The sequence below is a fragment of the Alligator sinensis genome, unplaced genomic scaffold (assembly GCF_000455745.1).
Source record: "Alligator sinensis unplaced genomic scaffold, ASM45574v1 scaffold392_1, whole genome shotgun sequence".
In the NCBI taxonomy this organism is placed as follows: domain Eukaryota; kingdom Metazoa; phylum Chordata; order Crocodylia; family Alligatoridae; genus Alligator; species Alligator sinensis.
In genome coordinates, this window is record NW_005841898.1 from 2139248 (window position 1) to 2160317 (window position 21070).

General features: G+C 40.2%; 1 protein-coding gene across 25 annotated transcripts in view; it reads left to right on the plus strand.

Annotated features, from left to right (window-relative positions):
* Positions 1-21070, plus strand: part of PTPRD (protein tyrosine phosphatase, receptor type D) — a 956762-nt gene that overhangs the window by 923918 nt on the left and 11774 nt on the right. For all 25 annotated transcript variants that reach the window (XM_025197516.1, XM_025197518.1, XM_025197527.1 and 22 more), the window contains 5 exons: positions 9649-9934; positions 10402-10580; positions 11848-11974; positions 13584-13709; positions 18603-18757. In XM_025197516.1, coding sequence (XP_025053301.1) covers positions 9649-9934; positions 10402-10580; positions 11848-11974; positions 13584-13709; positions 18603-18757 — 873 coding nt within the window. The remainder of the gene's footprint in view (positions 1-9648; positions 9935-10401; positions 10581-11847; positions 11975-13583; positions 13710-18602; positions 18758-21070) is intronic.

Consider the following 21070-nt stretch of genomic DNA (forward strand, 5'->3'; position numbering starts at 1 on the left):
CCAGTAAATAATTCCACGCAAGCCAATAATGGGGCTCGAATTATAATGCAAATGGCAGGAACTCTTTGCAAAGTGCATTTCTGTGCTGCAAAGAAGAAATGCACACTGCAAAGAAAGCTACAAATTGGCGGGAAAATAATTCGGTGGTGCCAAAGCACACACAAAAACAAAATCACACCTTTGGGTTGTGACAGTAATGATTTTGTGCATTCGTGACATATTTATCTAAAGGTGCTGCTGGGCACCTGCTACATGTAAAGATGTTTTCTTCTTAGTAATGTTTCACATGGTTAGTCAGGCAAGCAATTAAACCTAAAGAATCCATGCCACAGTTTACACATGACACTAGTATCAGGGCCTGTCTAATCTTCACATTACACTGTGAGCCACACAAATGTTGATCAGTGTTAGTGCTAGCTTGAGTTTAGAGCAGCCATACATTCAGGTCAGTGAGGGCCTGGAGGACTGAAACTTAGGATTTCCTTCCCCTCCCCCAGTTTGGGGCTTTCCTGCTGCCATTGGGGTTCCTGCATCCTCCCCCACTCTGCTTTTGGCTGTCTGTGCTTTCTCTCCCAGGCCAGGAGTCAGGGAACTACTGCCAGGCTTCAGCTGTCCTTTGGGCTGAGCCCAGTCCAGACAGTGGCAGCAGTTGGAGCAGCAGCCAGGCAGGCAGATTAACCCGATGCCTCCTCCGGGACAGATACAGCGGGCAGCCACAAGTAAGCAGCAGGAGGCAAGGGGACATTGAGTAGGGATCTGGGGTGCTGGGGAGAGTGTAGGGGGCAGTTGGCCTGATCTAGTGGGGCCAGTGGGGTATTTACCCTAAGGTGTAGTCTAGACTAGCTACCCCTTAATTTAACATTAGCAGGGTAACACAGGTCAGAGATAATGTTCGCCAGGAGTGGCATAACTTTGAGCCACCTAACAGGTGTTTAAAACTAGTTTTGGGTATTAATGTGTGGACACCTGGGCACTTATACATATGCTCTGGGAGTGGAAGAGGGTGGGAGGGGACTTTAATTAGAGCAGCTCTTGGAGCCTCTCTACTTAAAGCGCCTTCAGCATCGTGTGTCTAGGACCCTGCCCTGAAAAATGGCAGCAGGGGCGCTTTAACTAAAGTTCATCAAACGAGCTTTAGTTAAACTACCCCTGCCACCATTTTTCAGCATGGGAGGACAGATATACATGATACTGGAGTCTGCTGAAGTGCAGTAATTACCATGCTCCAGCCAACTCTATTAATTGAATGTGCTCCAATGCACTGTAATTACTGCACGTTAGAGCAGCCTCACTACACATGTATAGGCATCCTGTAGGTGTTAAGAGCTCCAAGATCCACCCAAAACTACCGTGTAATAAGGCTGTCCTACTAGAGTTACAAATTAAAAAGACAGCCTACTAGGAAATGCATCAATTGGTTGCAACTTGTAGCTATCCAGTGTCTTTTAAAGGATGAAATTCACCCCTTCTCATCAAGTCTGTATATGACTTAAGCTAAATTTGCACCTTTGAGGAAGAATATATGTTTTTGTTGCTCTTACCCATTTTCTATTTCCTCCCTGAACAGGGCTAAACTACATCTAATCCGTTCTGTATTTCATAACACAAAAGAGGTGCCAGGGGGTGGGGGAACAGTCCAAATAGAGTATTTTTCAAAATTAGTATGGAGTTTCACGGGGATTGTTATCTAATTAATCATGCAAAGATCTTCCATAAATGCCAGACGTTTATATACGTTTCCCATATCATATTCAGTTTTATGTACTTTAAGTTCATAAATGCCAGCCTCGTTCTAGCTGAAACTGTAATATTCAATCAAATTATCGCCTGATATATGTCAAAAATGTCCTAAATGATTTTTGGTCCATATTTTACTCTCTTTCTTCCAATTAAATGATCTGTGAAAACGAGTAATTACATTGCCTGCCTTTGCCAGATCATCAAATCATCAGTAAAGGGTCAGCATTAAAACAGCAACAAATTAATCCAAAAATCCAACCTTTAACATATCCATACAATGATTTTAGTGTGAAATGGCCCCCTTATGTCTCTTAATTTTCCTTTTTCGTGCATTGTAGCTGTATCACACCATGGGACATTAAGCATATGTCAACTTGTGGGACTGATTCAGGCTTGTTTTTTTAGAAATTGAAAACAAATGTTGTAACAGAATGAATGATAATACTGAAGCAATAACAATTTCCTAGTAGACGTGTTTGTTTAATGGCTTTGTATAGTTTTTTAGCTTGTAAACATCATACTAGCTATTGCTACCCAAAATAGGATTTCTTCAACTTTTAAGTTTGGCAGTAATTTCAAATGGTACAAATGAGCTAAGGAACTCATACAACTGTAGAGTTAATTTGTGTTTTGATTCTGTTTAGTTGAATCGTTATCCTTAGTGGAAAGCAAATAGGCAAAAATATTCGCCTTGGGTATATGGATGCAAACAGATCACCTAATCTTACCTAGGAACTGAGGTTATTCAATTTTTTTTTTTAATTGCAGATTTGGTATTATTTGGAGAAGGGATTGGTTTGGGTTCCTCCCCACTCCCCCCCCTGCCACCCCTTTTGATAATTAGAATCTGATTACTTTCTACTGATTAGTTACTATGATTTTTTTAAGGATTTCAAAATATAATGAATTAAATTATGGTGTTCTCAGCCTACAGCTGTTTCCATACTATAATCCTTTCTAAGGCATAAGAGAATCAGCCTTTGTGCCTGGCAAGCAGAATAGCAGGAAGTAGATAAAATAGAGATGGTTTATTGGTGCTGTTCTTATCATGCTTTTTTTGGTTGAAGGCTGTTGAAAAGATGAAAAACAATAAGCACAAATAGGGTTCTGTCATTATCACCATGATGTGGAGCTTAGTTCTCCAGGATCAAAGAGAAATGAATTTTCTTTTGGCATTCTAATCCTTCAACTTAAATCTTGAAATGCACTTTGATACTGATGGGCAGAATAAAAAGTGAAATAAAGGTTGGTCAGGAAATGTGGTGAGTCAGACAAAAATGCAGCTCCTACAGTGGAAAAAACAGGATTACTAGAGTTTAGTTTCTTAATGATGAAATAACAGTGACCAAGCAGTGTCACTTCTAGATAATTGTAGAAAGACTTAAATGTCATCTTGCTTTGTCACCTAGATATAAGAAAATGTTTTTGTTTCTGAAGTCATTAGCAAAGCTGTACTAGATATTTCTTTTTACAGGGTAATAGGTGATGTAAAGTTTGTTACTGCCTAGGCTGTAGAATTAAGCTAACAGACATAAAAATATACATATTATCTTTTTAAGTGATTGCTTTAAACAGAAGCATTTATATTGGCCATTTTCAAAGAAAATTAAACGATAATGGATCCACATTCCTATGTCCTGGGTTTCAACTTCAGGGAAATCAAGTAGAGCCCTTAGGAGAGTTACAGATCATTTGACCTGTGGATGAAATAGAACAATGTCTCTTACTATCAGTTCTCACTCTTTTGAAATGGAGAGCAGTGCTTAAGTAGATATCTGTGCCTTCCAACAGTTCAGAGATTAATGGAAATGTTTTTCTTAAATCTTAGTCTCTCTCTTTAATATTGTGGTTTTGGTTTTCCTTGATCCCTGTATTTATTTCAGCAGGTTGTAACATAATGTACACTGCTTTTAGGGAGAAATAGATGTACATAGGATTATGTATAAACCTGTTTATGCAATTTTATTTTGAAAGTTTTTTCTCTTTCTCTTTTTTTCAAGGTCTCGCAGCATCTCTAAGAGATTTGCATGCACTTTAAAATCAGATTCTGGTTTCTAAATTGTAAAATATTCAGGAGTGTGAAAGATGAAAATTTGGGCAGTATAAGTAACTGGAGGCTAGTTGAAAGATTTAGATCTATACCATAGGAATGCAAGCTGTAGTTTAGAAAGTTCACATTCCTGTAATCTATGTCTGTGAGAATCAGGATACATGTAGATCCATGGGGAAAAATCTACTTTTCTGTGATTGTAGGGTCATTTGGGGTCACTTAGACAAGTAAAATAATAATTTTACTTCTTGACAGTAAGGACATGTAAGTGCCTACACACATTGCATGCCCAGGTTGAGTATGCACAGTAGGCTATTTGCTAGGTGGATGTGCATGCCCCTATGAAGGTGTGAACCTTGTGAACATCTACCAATGGATAAGGTATAAAACTGTAGAGGGTTCAAAACTCATGACTAACTGGTGTTAGAGTCTGGAGGAGCAGACAGACCCTCCTGTATTTTAACCCCAGTATCTGAGTGTAAAAGCGCTTGCCTGGGAAATAAAGACCTATATTCACCACATTGCCCCCAGAATGTTTGAAGCTGTATCTCTCAGACTTCCCAGCACAGTGCTCTAACCACCATGTCACATATCAGGCAATATCCAAGCCATTTTTTGATTTTCCTTTTGAAGCTGGCCTCCTGGGCACTCAAGAGAGGGAGATCTGTGGGGACAAGAAGAAAAGAACAAGCCAGAGGATGTATGGCTCAGTAAAAAGGATGCTGCCCTGGAAAAGAAGTGGCAGGGGAGGTCTGAATTCTCATCTGGAGCCTTTCTTCAAGTGAGGCAGAAATTTCGCAACTAAGCTTCTCTCCATCCATTTATTCCCAATGTGGTTAAATGCAACAGGAGTCACTAGCTTCTAAAGGAGCTGGGCTTGGAAAATGCCTGGCCTGTGACCCTGCAGTTTGAGTGCTGTGCTGGGAAAGCAGAGGTTCACACTTCCTCTAGGAGAAGGACATCTAAAACGTAGCTCTCTGGCTTTCCAGATGAGTTCCCTAACCATCTGCTTTGAAACTAAAACATTGGAGGGCCCCCTACCTTCATCTTGCTTTCAGGGCTCACTTGCAGGTCTACCTATCTGGGAAACCTGAATGTAAGTGCCAACCAAGCAAGTTTCTTGATGTCATGCTGCATGTGGCATTCTGTCAGAGTTTAGAGCCTAGGGCAGGGGTGGCCATTCTATCCAGCCCACGGGGTCCCTAAAAAAATTTTAGAAAATTAATATTTATCTGCCCCCGGCTGCCTGTCATGGGCCCTCAATGGCTTACCAAAACTCAGCAACGGTCCTCCACCGAAAATAATTGCTCACCCCTGGCCTAGGGCATGTGTGGACGAAACAATATTTCCCATTTACATCGATGCAACTGCATTTGTGTTTGCATGACCTGGGATTTCCTGACACTCTAAAAGTCCATTTAGCTCCTTAAACTAACACTACTTGGAGATGTGTTATTTTGCAGCGCTCCCCAGTTACACCGCCCAGGCTATTTGTTTAGTCTAAACAGCCAGACACCCCAAAGACTTCTAATTAACCCCTTCACCACGAGGTGGTGCTGTGTTCTGGCCTTTAGCTAGTAGGTGCCTCTATGTGTTTTGGTTTTTTTACCCTCCTTCACTTCTCACCCCTCCCTCACAGCAAACGGTGGCCGGGGTAGCCAGCCACAATTTGGGTCTGCAAATTATTATTTTTATTTTAACAAAAATAAATAAGGGAGGAAGGCAATATTCCCCTCTTAATTTACTAACCCCTCTTAATTCTTTCGCTCCCGTGCCACCTATAGTGTATGTCCTCCCACCCCTGCCCATGTACCCTCCACCTGTGCCCCCCACCCCCTCTGCCATATGCTGCTACTGCAGTAGGCATAGTTCCCAAAGACTGCTCCAGCAGCATCACCATAATGGTAAGTTTTTTGCAAATAGTTTGAAACTTTGGAGTGAGTGGCTATATGACTTCCTTCAATATTGCAAACCTTCTGAACTTCATCACATTCCATTTCAGAACCACGACCAATAGTCTAGGGGGAGGACACCCAGGATATGCAGCGTTGGGTCTGGTTGCAAGAAGGGTGGTGAAATATCTTGATATCAATGGTTTTATTGCCATCCTGAAGTAGCTGAATGTATTAAATGCATCAGTACCTCAAAACAGTTGGGTATGATGGAGCCTTGTTACAGTTTATCCTATTTGCATGGATGTCTGAATACTCTAAACAACATGAGGAAGATAAATGATTGCTGGATAAACCTAACAGAGAGAGAACATGTCAGGAACCTAGTGGAACTAAGCAGCTCAGTAGAGATAGATCTGGATTCATGGCATCTCGGTATTAAGTAATGCAGTGGGCTCTCCCTTCTTATAATCAGAAACATTTGGATACTTACATCTTTATATGCTTACACATCCTCATGTGAATCAAAACCTTAGAAAAGGTGGTGGTCTTCTTACACTTGGACCAGGAATACTCTGGTGGAGAGTGTTGATGCCTATTCTGTTGTACATTTTTCCGTCCTTAGTCACACTGCTTGTAGGCTGAACTGCTATGATACTACCATGTATGAGGTTGCTTCTGAAAGAGCCATTCTAGACTGTGGGACAAGAAATGAGAGGAGGAAGTGAAAAATGCCCACTCTACTTAAAAATGAGGCTTTTACATAGGTTCATTTTCTTACAACACTGGCCAGTGAATTGCTATTTGGTCTGTAAAGGCCAGAACAAATTTTCATGTTTCAGACAAGTAATGACCTATTGCCTACGTGTGTAAGTTCTACAAGCACTATTCTGAAACATTAGTTCATTACTGAGAAGTAACAGAGATGCATCTTAAATCAGTACTAACATATCTTGTGTCATACTTTCCAAATTCTGGTTTAATTGTCTCAGTTGCAGCAGAAAGAAGTAAAGCATAGTTGAATAATTGTATTACTAGTCATAAATAGCAGTCACAGTCATCCTTAAAATTATCAAAAACTATTTTTTTCTTCTATACATGGAAATATGGATACCTATATATATTAATAATAATTTTAAAAAACCCACACACATGCAAAACCTCTCTCAAAATCACAAAGTCAACTGCTTTTCTTTGATTCTGAATCTAGAAGAATCACACAACTGTAGTTAATCTCTTCAGAATGGTACAGATGAACAGTTGGCCATAAATTACAAAATAATGGTTTACATCTTCATGTAAGCCTGTCTGGCATACAGGTGGAGTCATTTGTTGTGATTTCTTCAGAATTGTGCTGGAGTTTTTTCTTTCATTTTTTGCTTGCCAGGCTCAGGCTTCTTGTACTGCAGAATTCATGATACATGTAGTGAATAAATTTAGCTAGCAAAATTACGGGCTGTTCCATCTGCCTGGAAACTTCCTCTGATCCACAGTAAAGAGCAGTCTGCCTTTTAAACCCAGGACAGCAATTAATATTAAGGTGCTCCTTAGAATGATGTACATGAAATATGTGATTGACAGGTTTGATATGTTAATTCAAATCCTCTGCTGTTTGGAAGGAGTCTTCCTCTGGGACCAGGTAACTGATGAATAGAAATGTTTAATGTTATTTAAGATTAGTGGGATTTTACTGAAAATAAATTCTCTTATAAGAGAGTAACAGCTGTATTTTCTGAATTTCCCCTTATATGGGTGACAGGTAGATCCTTTTGGTTTAGAGTTTCTGGAGGTCTTGTGAAGAATTAAAGAATTTTTGGCATTAATTTTGAGATGGCCACATGATAATGGCCTCTCTATGAGAAGATTCTGTATCTTTAGTAACTAATGTGGAAATTTGGGGATTGTATTTGTTTTTATCTAATAAGCTGTCAGGAAAAAAAGACAAAACAGTAAGTGACAATCTGTGGTGTTCTAGATCACTTTTAGGTCGCATAATCTCAGTCTCTGGGGGCTTCTAGAGTTCCTTCTATATCTCTTTAGACTGGGAATCAAGGTAGGATTTTCTTAGGAAAATCTTCAGTGGACTAAGATCCAACATATCTTTTCATAGGTGTAATCTGTCCCTACAAATATGACTTATTTATATCATATTTTGCATCCCTACCTAATTTTCTCCTAAAATCAGGTAGTTAGAGGTGCAGAGATTCCAATTTCCCATTGTACTGAGGGTCCATGTACTGTGGACACAAATTGAGGCTATAAAAAATCAGTCACCCTTCTTAAAATATAACCTATTATATCTACTGTTCATTCCACCCCAGGGGCAGGGCAGCACAGCCCACATCTACAGCATGGTGCAGTGAGAGAGCCAAGGTGGGGACTGCCTGAACACAGTGCAGCACAGGGGGGAGAGTGGGTGCTGCCGGCCCCTGTGGTGCAGTGGTGGTTGGGGTGCGGGGTGCGCATCTGTGCACACTGGGGAATGGGGTGCCTCCCAGACACATGGTGTGTGTAAATTTGGCTGGGGACCCATGGTTCACACTGGTGCAGCCCATGCAGCATGTAGGCCCTGGCCAGTTAGAAGTTGCACAGCCCTAGTTTAACATGCAACTCCGGAGTCATAAAATGTAACTAATGAAAAGAATATTCAAAACAATAAACACTTTGAATACTGAAAGATTAGAAAATTTAAAATCTGGCCCAAAAATCAAACCATTTTCAAATGGGTTTTGTTACTGAGCTGAGTCTATAACTCTTAAGTTGGGTTTAATACTTCTGGAGGGAGGTCTCGGTTCCTTGTCATCCTTCTTGAAATCCACGCCTGAAGCAAAGCAAATAAAATGGCTTCTTTACTCAGTTCAGTGCTTGAGGTGTCATCTGACAGAGAAATGAAATAATGGAATTTTGTGTGGCTTTAGCCAGGTTGAGATAAAGGTGATTCTGCGATATACAGAGACCCTCATCTCCCATTGGGCAAGTGGTAGTTGAGTTTACATACAGTCCCTTGGGTGGCACTCACTAAGCAGTGTCTTGAAAGCTGAGTCCCTCAGAAAGAGAGATTGTAGGCCCTCCTTGGGGAATGTGATTATCTGAGTCTAGACATTGACACTCAGAATTGCACCTTCTAATGACATGTTTTTATGCACGTTTTTAGTGCTTTTACTTTCTAGCCTCTTTAAACTACCAAATAACTATGCATATCTATATTGGGCCAGATCCTGGCCTTCTCAGGTCTGATTTGCAGTCTCTTTGGAGGCTTACAAGTGGTAAAGTAAGGATTTTTGTGGTATAAAGCTCGCATAGTTGATCCTGTACCAGCTGATAGGCATGAAAAAAGTTCATATTGGTGGCCTGGCTGGAGGGAAGGGCTGATAATAATCCAGTCTGTATGAAGGACCAACCCCAGGATCCAAAGTAGAACAGCATAAAGTTTCCTATGGAGCAGCTTATCCAGGTCCAAGGATCAGACATATTATATAACATTCATGTTTACTAACCAATGCCTTGCTAGAAAAATAGAAGACAACATTTTGATAAATTGTATATATTGCTGCATTATGTAATAACACCTACATTTGTCGCGTTATTGGACGGCATCCTTAAAAAATACAGTCTCTGCCCATTATCTCTTTCAGGATGTATGCAGTATTTCTAGAAAGTGTTGCTTTGTAGATATTTTAGGCAACTTTCAGGCCTAATCCCACAAGATACCAAGAACCTCATACAAGGTGCTCAGCACTTCAACTCCTCATGATGGGAGTTAAAATAATTTAGGTCTATCAAACATATGACCCCTTCTACAAATACAGGTTGATATTAATGGGGGACTGAACAACCCAGAGTCACTTCAAAGGCTTAACCTTTAGCTACTATGAAGTTACCTTAAGCGCCATAAGGATATACAAACTGCATGAGAGAAAACATTCTTTTCATTGAAGTTTTTGTCTCTTTGTTTGCTTCTTTTAGTGCTGGAGTTGGCAGGACTGGCTGTTTCATTGTAATAGATGCCATGTTAGAGAGAATAAAGCATGAAAAGACTGTAGATATTTATGGCCACGTAACTCTAATGAGAGCTCAGAGGAATTACATGGTTCAAACGGAGGACCAATACATCTTTATCCATGATGCACTGCTGGAAGCAGTGACATGTGGAAATACCGAAGTGCCAGCCAGAAACCTGTATGCATATATTCAGAAGCTGACACAGATAGAAACAGGAGAGAATGTCACAGGAATGGAACTGGAATTCAAGGTACTATGTGCTGTGGGGAGACATAAATATACTTGTGTGCTGCTAAATGCTACACTAATTCTTTCCTGTAACTACAGGGTCTTTCTTGAGCCTAGAGTTTAAAACTTATGAACATATATTTTGGCCCCGGGGTCGGGGGAATGAACTCTGATTTAGTATCCAGACAAGTACTTTTCAGAATGTTCCAATCCATTGACCTTTTTATTTTTAGAGCAGGTTGATATTCTTACTCACCAAACTGTCAAGGCTTTTTTTTTCACTTTTCATTTGTATAAATTGATAGTTAGTTTAAAATGTACATGGTATTAAAGCAGGTCTATAAATATTTAGTTAATACATTTAAAACACAATTAAATTACTATTCAAAACAAAAGTGATTTTTAATCATCCATAAGCAGAAATAATCAGGCACTGAACTTGTTCTTCTTGTTATACTTTTCCTCAGTTTCTTTTTCTCTCTTCAACAGCGTCTAGCTAGCTCTAAAGCTCACACTTCAAGATTCATCAGTGCCAATCTTCCATGTAATAAATTCAAAAATCGCCTTGTCAATATTATGCCATATGAGTCTACGAGGGTATGCTTGCAGCCAATCCGAGGAGTAGAAGGCTCTGATTATATCAACGCCAGTTTTATTGATGGATACAGGTACTATACGTTGGTGGGTTATGATATGAACTGTTTTAAAACTTTTAACAGGTTATATACATATATATTTATTTAATTATAGTGAATTGCAGCAAAATACAATACTGTTTGTATACACAACACCTTCCACATCGATTTTCATTTTCATCTAACAGTTGACATAGAACTACGCCAAAACTTCTCAAGAAAATTGTATGGAGGGGGAAGGAACTCTGACTCTTAGTTAAAACAATCTCATGCTTAACTTCAGTCTCATGACTACTCCCAGTGCTACCAATGAGATGACTTATGTGTTAACATTTCTGCCATGTTTAAGCACCTTGCTTAGTTGAGACCTCTTTTTTCCCCTAATTGTTCTTTTAAAAGAGGAAAAGAATGGGCAAGGTCTGTAACTCCCTACATCAGCAGACAGCTTGAAATTTGAGTTGTGAGCCCTCAGTTGATGCCAAGACCTTCCACCCCACCAGCCATTACCCCCTCAAGTTTGCTGACCCTTGGCTTCTTGGGAACTGTATGATTGTTATTCCACTTATCCAGGGGCTTCATAAGCAGCATCCATGAAGTGGATACTACTGAGGGCTACACTAGTTTTAACATAAATAATTGTGACAGTCCACTGGGTCAGCATGCTACAGAGAGTGGCTTTTGTTTTCAACCTCATTTCTGCATGGAGGCTTAATCTCAAAAGCAGGGTTTCTATTTGGTAAGGCAGGAAGGGATGCAAAACAGAATCACTCCTTCTGTATATCCTGTGTCTCAGCTCCCCCACACATTTTGATGGTTTGGTAGAAAAAAAATAGTCATTTGTTAGGGGAGCAGTGAGACTCAGTTACTCTAACTTTTCTTTTGTGTCTCAATTTTTTGCTCTAGGCCTTAGACTGTTGAAGGAGTTAATAAGGAAACGGCGTAGTGCTATAATTCATAAACTTAATAGATTGTACGACAGTCATTTCTATAAAATGAAGCAGCACAACTAAGTGTTTCTTAAGTGCTTTTTATGACACACAAAATTGAGCTATTAGAGTTGCATTAAAATTTAAATAATAATGATAAAGACATACATCATAATATTAACAAAGTAATTTCCCTTTCAAAGTTCTAAAAATAAAAAATGCCATTGTTTGATTAAATAATCATAATAGGTTTTTAACACACTTACTATTAATAATATATATTTTTCCCTTACTTTTCCTCAAGATAATGTTAACAAACAGAGTATTTGAGTATCATCACTCTGTTCTTAATGTTTCTTCTTGTTTTCATATAGACAACAAAAAGCCTACATAGCTACACAGGGACCCTTAGCAGAGACAACTGAAGATTTCTGGAGAATGCTTTGGGAGCACAATTCCACAATTGTAGTCATGCTTACTAAACTACGAGAAATGGGCCGAGTGAGTATCGTTTTAATATCCTTTAAACTATACTTCCTCAATCACATGTTTTTGTAGCATCTCCAAAGAGGAAAGTTCAGGGATTAGCTTTCTACCTTCTTTATCTGTTTTCAAACAAAAAACGTGCTAGACAGCACTGCTCTAATTCTTAGGCAATGGGAACTTGCCATCAATATATTACAATAAGGGTCGAGTCAGAGCTAGTGCTTCATCTTGTGACATGAATTAAACAAAACAAGTTTCCTTTTGCTTTGAAATTCAAAGATGCTATAAAAAACACTGTACTCTCTTGAGCTGATGATTTCTAATTTAGAAGCCAGATAAGATGCTAGTGTTTATGACCTTAAAGGATAGTGCACTATTTGAGTTAAACAACAACATTGTCTTAGGTTAAAAGACTTATTTGCACCATTTTTAGATTTCCTTGTGCCCCAACATTTGATATGTATTTGTTATGCTGATCTTTGCAGTTTTAGCAGCCTGTTTACAGTGTTTACAGTGTTAAATCTCATTATGGCTCCTCATTGTATAATGAAAGGCAATAACTGATTTACCATAAAAGCAGAATTATTTCAAGGATATAATTGATGTGAAGAAAATAATGTAAGAATCAGGCCCTACATTTGGAAAAACTAGGTGGTTTAGGGTACAGGTGGAGCCAGCATTTCAGAGAGGGGTATGTGGGAGCAGTCACCTGGGATGCAGAGGTAGCCACACCCTAGCCCCCAACCTCCCCAGTCCACACCAAGGCAGTCCCTCAAGCAGCTAACAATCTTCTTTCCTCTCTCCCTTCTCCCATGTGCTCAACTGTAAAGTCCATCCCCTTCCCTCTTATTCCTCCCTCCCCCACCCCCTCTTCCTTTGCCCACCACCGCCACTGCCATTGTCCCCAGCTGAACTGGGAGCCAGGGGGAGAGGGAGGGCTCCAGAGCCACTCTTGCCATGCTACAGCTGGGCTGCACCTGGAGCCAGGCTCAGCTTGAGATGGCAGTAGCGCTGGGTGGGTTCCCTTTTACGCCACCTGCTCCCAGGCTGTCAGGGAACACCAGGGGAACCAGGCAGGAAGGCAGGATCTGTCTGCTGCTGCCACTGCTCCTTGCTAAGCCTGGCTCTAGCACAAAGCCTGGCCAGAATGGACAAGAATGGCTCTGGACCTCCCCCCTCCTCCACCTCTGTTCCTGGGGCAGCCAGGGACAGTAGAAGTGGTGGGCGGATATAGACAAAGGAAATACAGTAGTTAGAGAAAAAATATAGAATGGCTAATGGGAGTCATTCTTATTGGGCAGGAGTCAAGGCCAGACCATAGACTGCCCTAAAAACTAATATGAAAATCCCAAGTGTCAGAAAGTAGATGGGGCAAATCAGTTTTTCAGCAATTGTAGCAGAAAATAGGATTGATACTGAAATCCACTGACAGGACAGTTTGGAGCCACTGGCACTTTGACTTGTCAGTGCTTATACATGTATTATAGACAGAAAAAAGACATGTGATTCCTATTCTGTCAATAATGAATCTGCCATATGCACTGAATGTACTTTACTTAAAAACAGCAATCCCTAGTAGTGGGTGTGACTAACAAGAAATGGAACTCTTTATTTGTATATATAGGAAAAATGCCATCAGTACTGGCCTGCAGAGCGTTCAGCCAGATATCAGTACTTTGTGGTGGATCCTATGGCAGAGTATAACATGCCACAGTATATTCTAAGGGAATTCAAGGTCACAGATGCCAGGGTAAGTGAGCACAACATAGTTCTGTTTGCCAAATGTTTCAAAGGAGTCCAGTATCTTTTGTTTTGTTTTTACTAGCAAAGCCTTAGAAACCTGCTTTGTTACCAATCCTGAAAGAAACCAAAGAGAAGGAAAGTTATTGTTATAACTTCCTAATGCAAGAGCAACTGGCTCTAATTCAAACCAACCATCTGGCCAGCACAACTTTTGTAAAGTACTGAATAAGTGTTTGTGGTGAAAAGCATTAGATAATTAGAAGGCCATGTTCCCATTCACCTTCCCTCCTCCAATCCTTTTGTGGAAATTTCATCACTCAAGGCTGTAAATATGTTGTTGCTCCGCACATCCCTTTAGGCTGTGTGAGCTTGAAGGTTAATACGGTATGATTTGAAAGCTGCAGAGCAAATAGCATTCTTAAGAAAAAGCTTGACAAGCTTTGCACATTATAATTTGATTTCTGGCATAGCTTATTCCTCAGCATTCTAATACATCTGCGGAGAAGAGGTAGATAGTTGTGCCCCTGGTTTCTTAATTTTCATTCTGTGTTTTGTAACAGGACCAGGAGTCCAAGATTCAGCATTGATGTAAGATTAACTGCATATAAAACATTTTTATAAGCATAGCTTTGGCAATTTTCAAACTGTGATTTCTAACACTTCACACTATGTCAGGAGAATTCACTAGCCTATTCCATTTTTGGCAGCACTGCAGCAATAGTATTGGTTACAGCAGCAGAGTTAGGGGGCAATGCTTTCAAAGAACAGCACAACCTGCCACTAACAGTTCCCAGTGTATCAGATTTTTTCTTATCAGGTTTCTGCTGTGAATGTTAGCTACTAGTGTAGTCAGATTTAAATATTCAAATCAATTTGCTTATAAAGTCTTTTCACCAACCCATAGGGAACATTAATACTTGGACTGGGCAAAGGCGGCTGAGATCTGGCTTTGTGAAAATAAAAGTCAATGATAGTCTTATCTGGTTTTCATTTTATGCGAACTATCAAATGCAGGGAGGTTCATATATATGATTTCTCTTCCAACCCTCCTTTACTTAGTGTGGGGAGAGACTGGCATAGGGCCATTGTAGCAAAAAACAAGAAAGAAAGTGATTAAATGAGAGGCCTTGGTGACCATTTTGACACAGTAATTAAAATTTTTACTGTTCCTTCTTAGTCTAGATATTAAGTGACATAACCGACCAATCACACAATGAGCAGCAAAGAGTCACAGGAATAACTAAAGAGGATATTTTGCAAACTATCTCAGCTGAAATATGTTCACATAATGCTTATCTAAGAGTTTCTAATTAATGATCACATTGTCAATCTAGTGTGAATAGTTTGCAAACCAGTGAAAGGTATTCAAATAACTTATTTACCCCAGTTTTTCCCAGTTCTAATATTAGCAAACCTTCTAACCACAATTAATTGCTTTTTATTTGCACTGAGCACCCCTTACCAGCCCTGCTGCATAACTGCTCAGTCCCGGATTTTGCCCTAAGCAAAACGTCTTGGTCCCAGTTTTGTTAAATAACTAACTAACAAGCTAATTGCCTGGTCCAAGGCTTCTGAGAGTCTGTCACTCAGAATGACTTCATTGAAGATGTAGGCACTTAGCACCTTTCAGAGTGGGACCACAACAAAAAAAATCTATACTGTTCTCATTGCCTTCTTGCATGCCTAGCTCATCCAAGCAGTAATTGAGGTTATTCAGCTAAATTGCTAGCACCAGAATTTGTTATAACTATTCTTCCCTCTTTGATTTCCAAACTCTTTTGTTACTCAAAAATAACTCTCAGTGTTCTGGTAGAGTCAAGTTGGCCAATTAATCTCCAGAGGAATGTGCTCCTTTTTTGTAGATTCCAGCAGCAGTATCTGATATGGAGCTCTCTGTTATTTTTCTATTGCACTGTGAACTTTTGTAAAGTCCGGGTGACCTCTATAACTGCCCCAATCTAGAGTTTCTGACTGCTTTTGCACACAGTTTTTCACTAAACTATGAAGGTCATCATGCTGGGGCAGTCTCATGCAGGGCCAACCTATTAGTGGTGTCTAAAAAAAACATTATGTACTCTGTAACCTCATCAAAAGCCAATTGAATATCCTTTATGAGAGGAAACAGAAAAATTAAAATGGTCAGTCAATCAAAAATGTTAGGTATTAAAAGCAATCTGTATCTGTTTTGCTCAGCACTGCAGTCTGTATGTTCAAAAGAGCACTTCTTGCCTTGTCTGTGTAAACTATGACAAATATTTGAAAATAAAGATTTTAATAAAATTTGATATCTGTAAGCTTGGTGTTAGGTAAAGGCACAGTTGGATCTAATGCATGATCCACATAATTGCACATCTTGCCATGCTGCATGTGCATAGCAGGAGGCGCAAATCTGGGCCCATGCATTAGATCCAATTGTGCCTTATTGCTGGTGTAGCAATTCAGGATTCCCCCTGCATTAGCAAGATGCAAGCTTCCACAGCTGGGATCCCCCTTTGCTGAGGGGGCTCCCAACACAGGGGCCAGGCACAACCGGTGCCAAGAGCCCCATGACTGATGGGACTTTCGGTCCCAGTTGCACATGTGGGCCCAGAGGTTTCACAGACCCCCAAGCCTTGAGGATCAGAGCTACTGCAATCTTCTGGGCCTGGAAGTTTCATGCTGGGCATGGTACATCCCTATGGCTGGGAGCCCTGTCAATTGATGGGGCACCCAGCCTCAGAGGAAACCCTGCTACACATGCAAATTAAAGCTTCAGGTATAAAGCTAGTACACATTTTCGTGGTCTAACTTTATAGCTGGTTGGAGCTTTTTATCATGTGAAAAATACTTGGCATGTGTGGATGGTCTTAAGGTAACTGTACGATTAACTAGGTAATAGCGCAGTACCTGTAATGTCTAGAGAGGGCCATAGAGATAACCGTCTCACTGAAAGCAAACAGCACCATTTATAATGCCAGCTGTATAAGGAGAGCAAAAAGACTGTAGATCAGATCCCAGTCTACTCTAATGCTAGTGTAACATCAGAGTTTACTTTTAGTGTATATTCACCAGATAACATGAATGATAACAAGACCTGTGCGTTGTTGGATTAATAAATTACACCACTTTTCAGCAAGCTGACTACTATTTTTAATGAGACATGCACCTTAATTTATCAATAAATATTTTACAGAATAAATTTATTGATCTTTCTATCCACTAACTAGGCTGAATTAAATTGGCACAGATTTTTCTTAAAACTCTTTTTGGTCTAGTAGATCCCTGCGGTTCAGTCATCATGCAACCAACTAATCTCAATACCTAGGTGCGCCGCCAAAATGTTGACTTCAGAGGTCTGTGGTCTCTTGTTTTCAGAAAGTGGGTGCCAAAGAATGTGAGCCATCCTGCTACTTAAGTAATCCCTTGTCAGTTAATTTGTGGAATAGCGGCCTTGGGGGATACACTGCAACCTGCCTTGACAACAAAGAATGGTACTGGACATTACAAGAACAGAAAGGTTTCTTCTGAGAAAATGACACTGATGTGGGAAGCTCTAAGAAATATCTTAAACGTTGTTCTCTTGGAATTTGTTCCACTAAAAATCAAAACCAAATGAGTCCACAGTATAGTTTATGGAATACATATGTTTATTTTAAATGGTCAGAACACATTCTTTAAACTGAGAAAACAGCTTACTTTGGGGGAGAGCTAGCTGCTGCTATGTTCAGGTTAAATAAAGTCTATGTTATTTCACAAAATGTTAATGTGTGTGCTATATGTAAATTCTGTGTTTTCCCCATATACTGCTGCCATATGAGAGAGAGAAAGTCAAAGTACCAGCAAATAAAAGGAGCATGCTGTTTAGTTTTATACTTCAATTGAGGAGGCAACGATGGATAAATATTTTGGTGGGGAAAAAAAGGCTTCTCTTCTCTCCAGCCTGTAATATGCTTTGGGGACCCCTATAATCATTTAGAATTTCATTGATTTCCCTCTGTAAAAGACCATTTTGGAGTCACGACATCTGGTGCTAGTTTTATCTAGCCTCGTACAATGCCACAATTACTGCTTAAAGGCACAGTGTCATGGCATATGCTGTTTCTCCTACCAAGGCAGGAAAATAGATGCCTGAGGAAGTGTGAGGTGTCCAGAAAGCATGAAGGTTAACTGTAGTAGCTCAATTTGTGTCAGTTGTTTTAAATGTCACTGTGTATACAGATTGACAGTGCTCAAAATTAACAAGGACAATACTTGAGGATTTAAAGAAACAAACTTCTTGTTCTTGTGTTACCTTAAATTTTGCACATACAGTAGTGACCATTTAAATATTAAATAGTCATTGAACTCAAAAGAGAGCTGCACTGGGCTTTGATACTTACTGCAGCTTTATCAGAAGTGCAACAATACTGCAGTAATCTGTAGCATTAGTGACAATAAATCTGCTAATCTTGATTTAAGGAAGTAACTATAGGGCACTGTATAGTTCCCGTAGATTCATCCATCCTATCCCTGTTTCATAGAGGTAGAGAGTTAGTATCCTGGGCTATAAATCCAGCAGTTTACATAAAAGCTACCACCAAAAAAATCTCTACTATTTAAGTAGCTCACAACATCCTTGTCTTCAACTCTTTTGCCAGGATCTAAATGTCAGACAATGATCCTGTCTAATGCGGAGAGTAATTTGAGCAGTGTCATGGTTAATCTAATTGCACTCATGTCAATGTGGTATAATAAGGGAAAAACATAAATTCATCAGCACTGTGATTCAAAGCATATGATCTTAGCCGTCTTTGCCCTTTACATATTTTTCCCCCAACCCCAATTTATGTTTTTCATGATTGCTGCTCTGCTTTGCTGACTGACTGATTTTTGGCTGCTGGAAAACTCTTTTGTGGTGTACTATGTGTGTCTTTCAATAAAGGATGGCCAGTCCCGAACAGTGCGGCAGTTCCAGTTCACTGACTGGCCAGAACAAGGAGTGCCAAAGTCTGGAGAGGGATTTATTGACTTCATAGGCCAAGTACATAAAACAAAGGAGCAGTTTGGTCAGGATGGGCCAATCTCTGTTCATTGTAGGTAAGTAAAAAAAACCTTCAGTGGTAGATTGATCTTTTTCCCTGAAGTAGATGTATATTTTGGGCTGTGAAGTTGGCTTTGGAAATAGATAGTGAGATAGATAGTGAGATAGTATAGTGGTGAATTGAACTTCACAAATCAACTATCAGAAATAGATAAAACAATGCAATGCAGATTCTTTTTAGCCCCTTTATTTTGATGATGTTCACAGAATCATAGAATAGTAGGGCTGGAAGGGACCTCCATAGATAATCTAATCCAGCTGCCTGCATGGGGTCATCTCTCTCTAAACCATACAGTACAATCAACCACCCCTACACAAATCTATTGTCTAACTTAGCAACTTAGTTTAGCAAAATTACACAGTCAGCCCTGACACAACCACAAGATATAACCCCCTAACCTTCCACACAAAGCAGGGGACCAGGGTGGACAACATCTTGTGACTGCAAAGGTGTTAAATTACACTTGAGAGATGCAAAAAACTTTCTGGTCTGTAATGAAATCCCACTCTGACACTAACGGTGCTCTCAGATAAGTAGGTGATTCCTGCCCCCCTCTTGCAAATTGTCTCTGCCACAGGGTAAAAGCAACCCTGGTCACTGCTGCATTCAGCACACAGTAGGAAATGCCTTACCACAGAGTGATGTATCTGATTTTGCTTTGACTTGTAATTAGCAGCAAGGTCATTATGTTGGTGGTGATTATTACCTCTAAAACAGACATTGCTCCACAGTGGCATAGGAACAATGGTTGTTACATCAAGAAATTCAGTGCAGTAGAAGCCTCCAGTCAAACATGTTTTTGATTGGTCATTTGGGACCTGAGAATGTATGGCCTACTCTCTGAGGTTCAAAATGCCCTTTAGACCTTTGAAAGTTAGTTGAGGACAACAGCAGCATGAAGGATCAGCATATAAAAATAATCTAACTTTTTAAAAATTTCATTGTATTCCAATTTATTTTGGCTACAGTATTCTAAAGTCTCTAACAGATGGCTAAAAAATTCTATAATCTCTTATTTAATAAATCACTTTCAGTAAATTCCATTAGGATTTTAGACATTCATTTTGCAATATTAAATTATGTTTTTGAGAAATGAAATGGTATTGCTTGTATAATGAGGGTGGACAAGTTAATGCAGTTACAAGGTCTTGTTTGCAGGCAGAATGAAGCCCTCTTCACCACATAAAGGCCAAGAAACATGCTTGATGCTTAGTATGGAATATATTTTTTAAGAACTATTGAAGGAGAAGCTTCTTACCTAGCCAACCCAGAAGCAGCCCTTGGGTAAACTGTGATGGCACAGTTGCCCGCTGCTTCAATACATGTTAATAACATTTATGGCCTCTGCAGTCCCTCTGCAAGAAATTTTAAGTGGGTAGATCCACTGGATTATCTAAAGGAGGGCTTGATCCCACCTTTACTTTGATTTTAAAAGACCTTCAGACACTTTTTAGAAGACAGGGAATGCAAAATAGTGCCCAGTGAAGCATATCATAGAATCATAGAAAATTAGAGTTGGAAGGAACCTCAGGAAGTCATCTAGTCCAACCCCCAGCTCAAGGCAAGACCATCCCCAAATAGATCATCCTAGCCATCCTAGAAAATTCTTCCTAATATCTAACCTAAACTTCCCTTGCTGCAACTTGAGACCATTGCTCCTTGTTCTGTCATCTGTCACCACTGAGAACAGTCTAGCTCCATCCTCTTTTGAACCCCACTTCAGGTAGTTGAAGGCTGCTATTAAGTCCTCCTGCAGTCTCCTCTTTTCTAGACTAAATAAACCAATTCTCTCAGTCTTTCCTCATAAGTCATGTTCTCCAGCCCCCAAACCATTTTTGTTGCCCTCTGCTGGACTCTTTCTAGTTTGTCCACATCCTTTCTGTAGTGGGGGGCCCAAAGTTGAACATGTGCAGGCCGGGAGCGACCCGAGCCCTTTTTCGTGCTGCACGCGGGCTGTGGCCAGCAGCCCGGGCACGCCGGGTCGGAGAGGGAAGGCCGTCGAGCTGGAATTAGGCACAGACGCGTATCGGTAGTTTTAAAGATTGTTTACTTACACCGAGATGGCAGTGGTGCAGGCTGGAAAGCTTGCTTGAGTTGCGGTTACAGACAGAAAAGAAAACAAAACTCAAACCTGCAGGGCACGAGGGTACGTCGCAAAGGGTTCCGGCGACGGGAAAAATAAACCTGCAGGACTCGAACCCGGGTAGAAGAGCTCTGGAGTCATCCGGCAAGGACTCACACGAAGTTTGCTAGGCTCCGTGGGTCCTTCTGCTACACGAAGTTTGCTAGGCTCCGTGGGTCCGGTTCT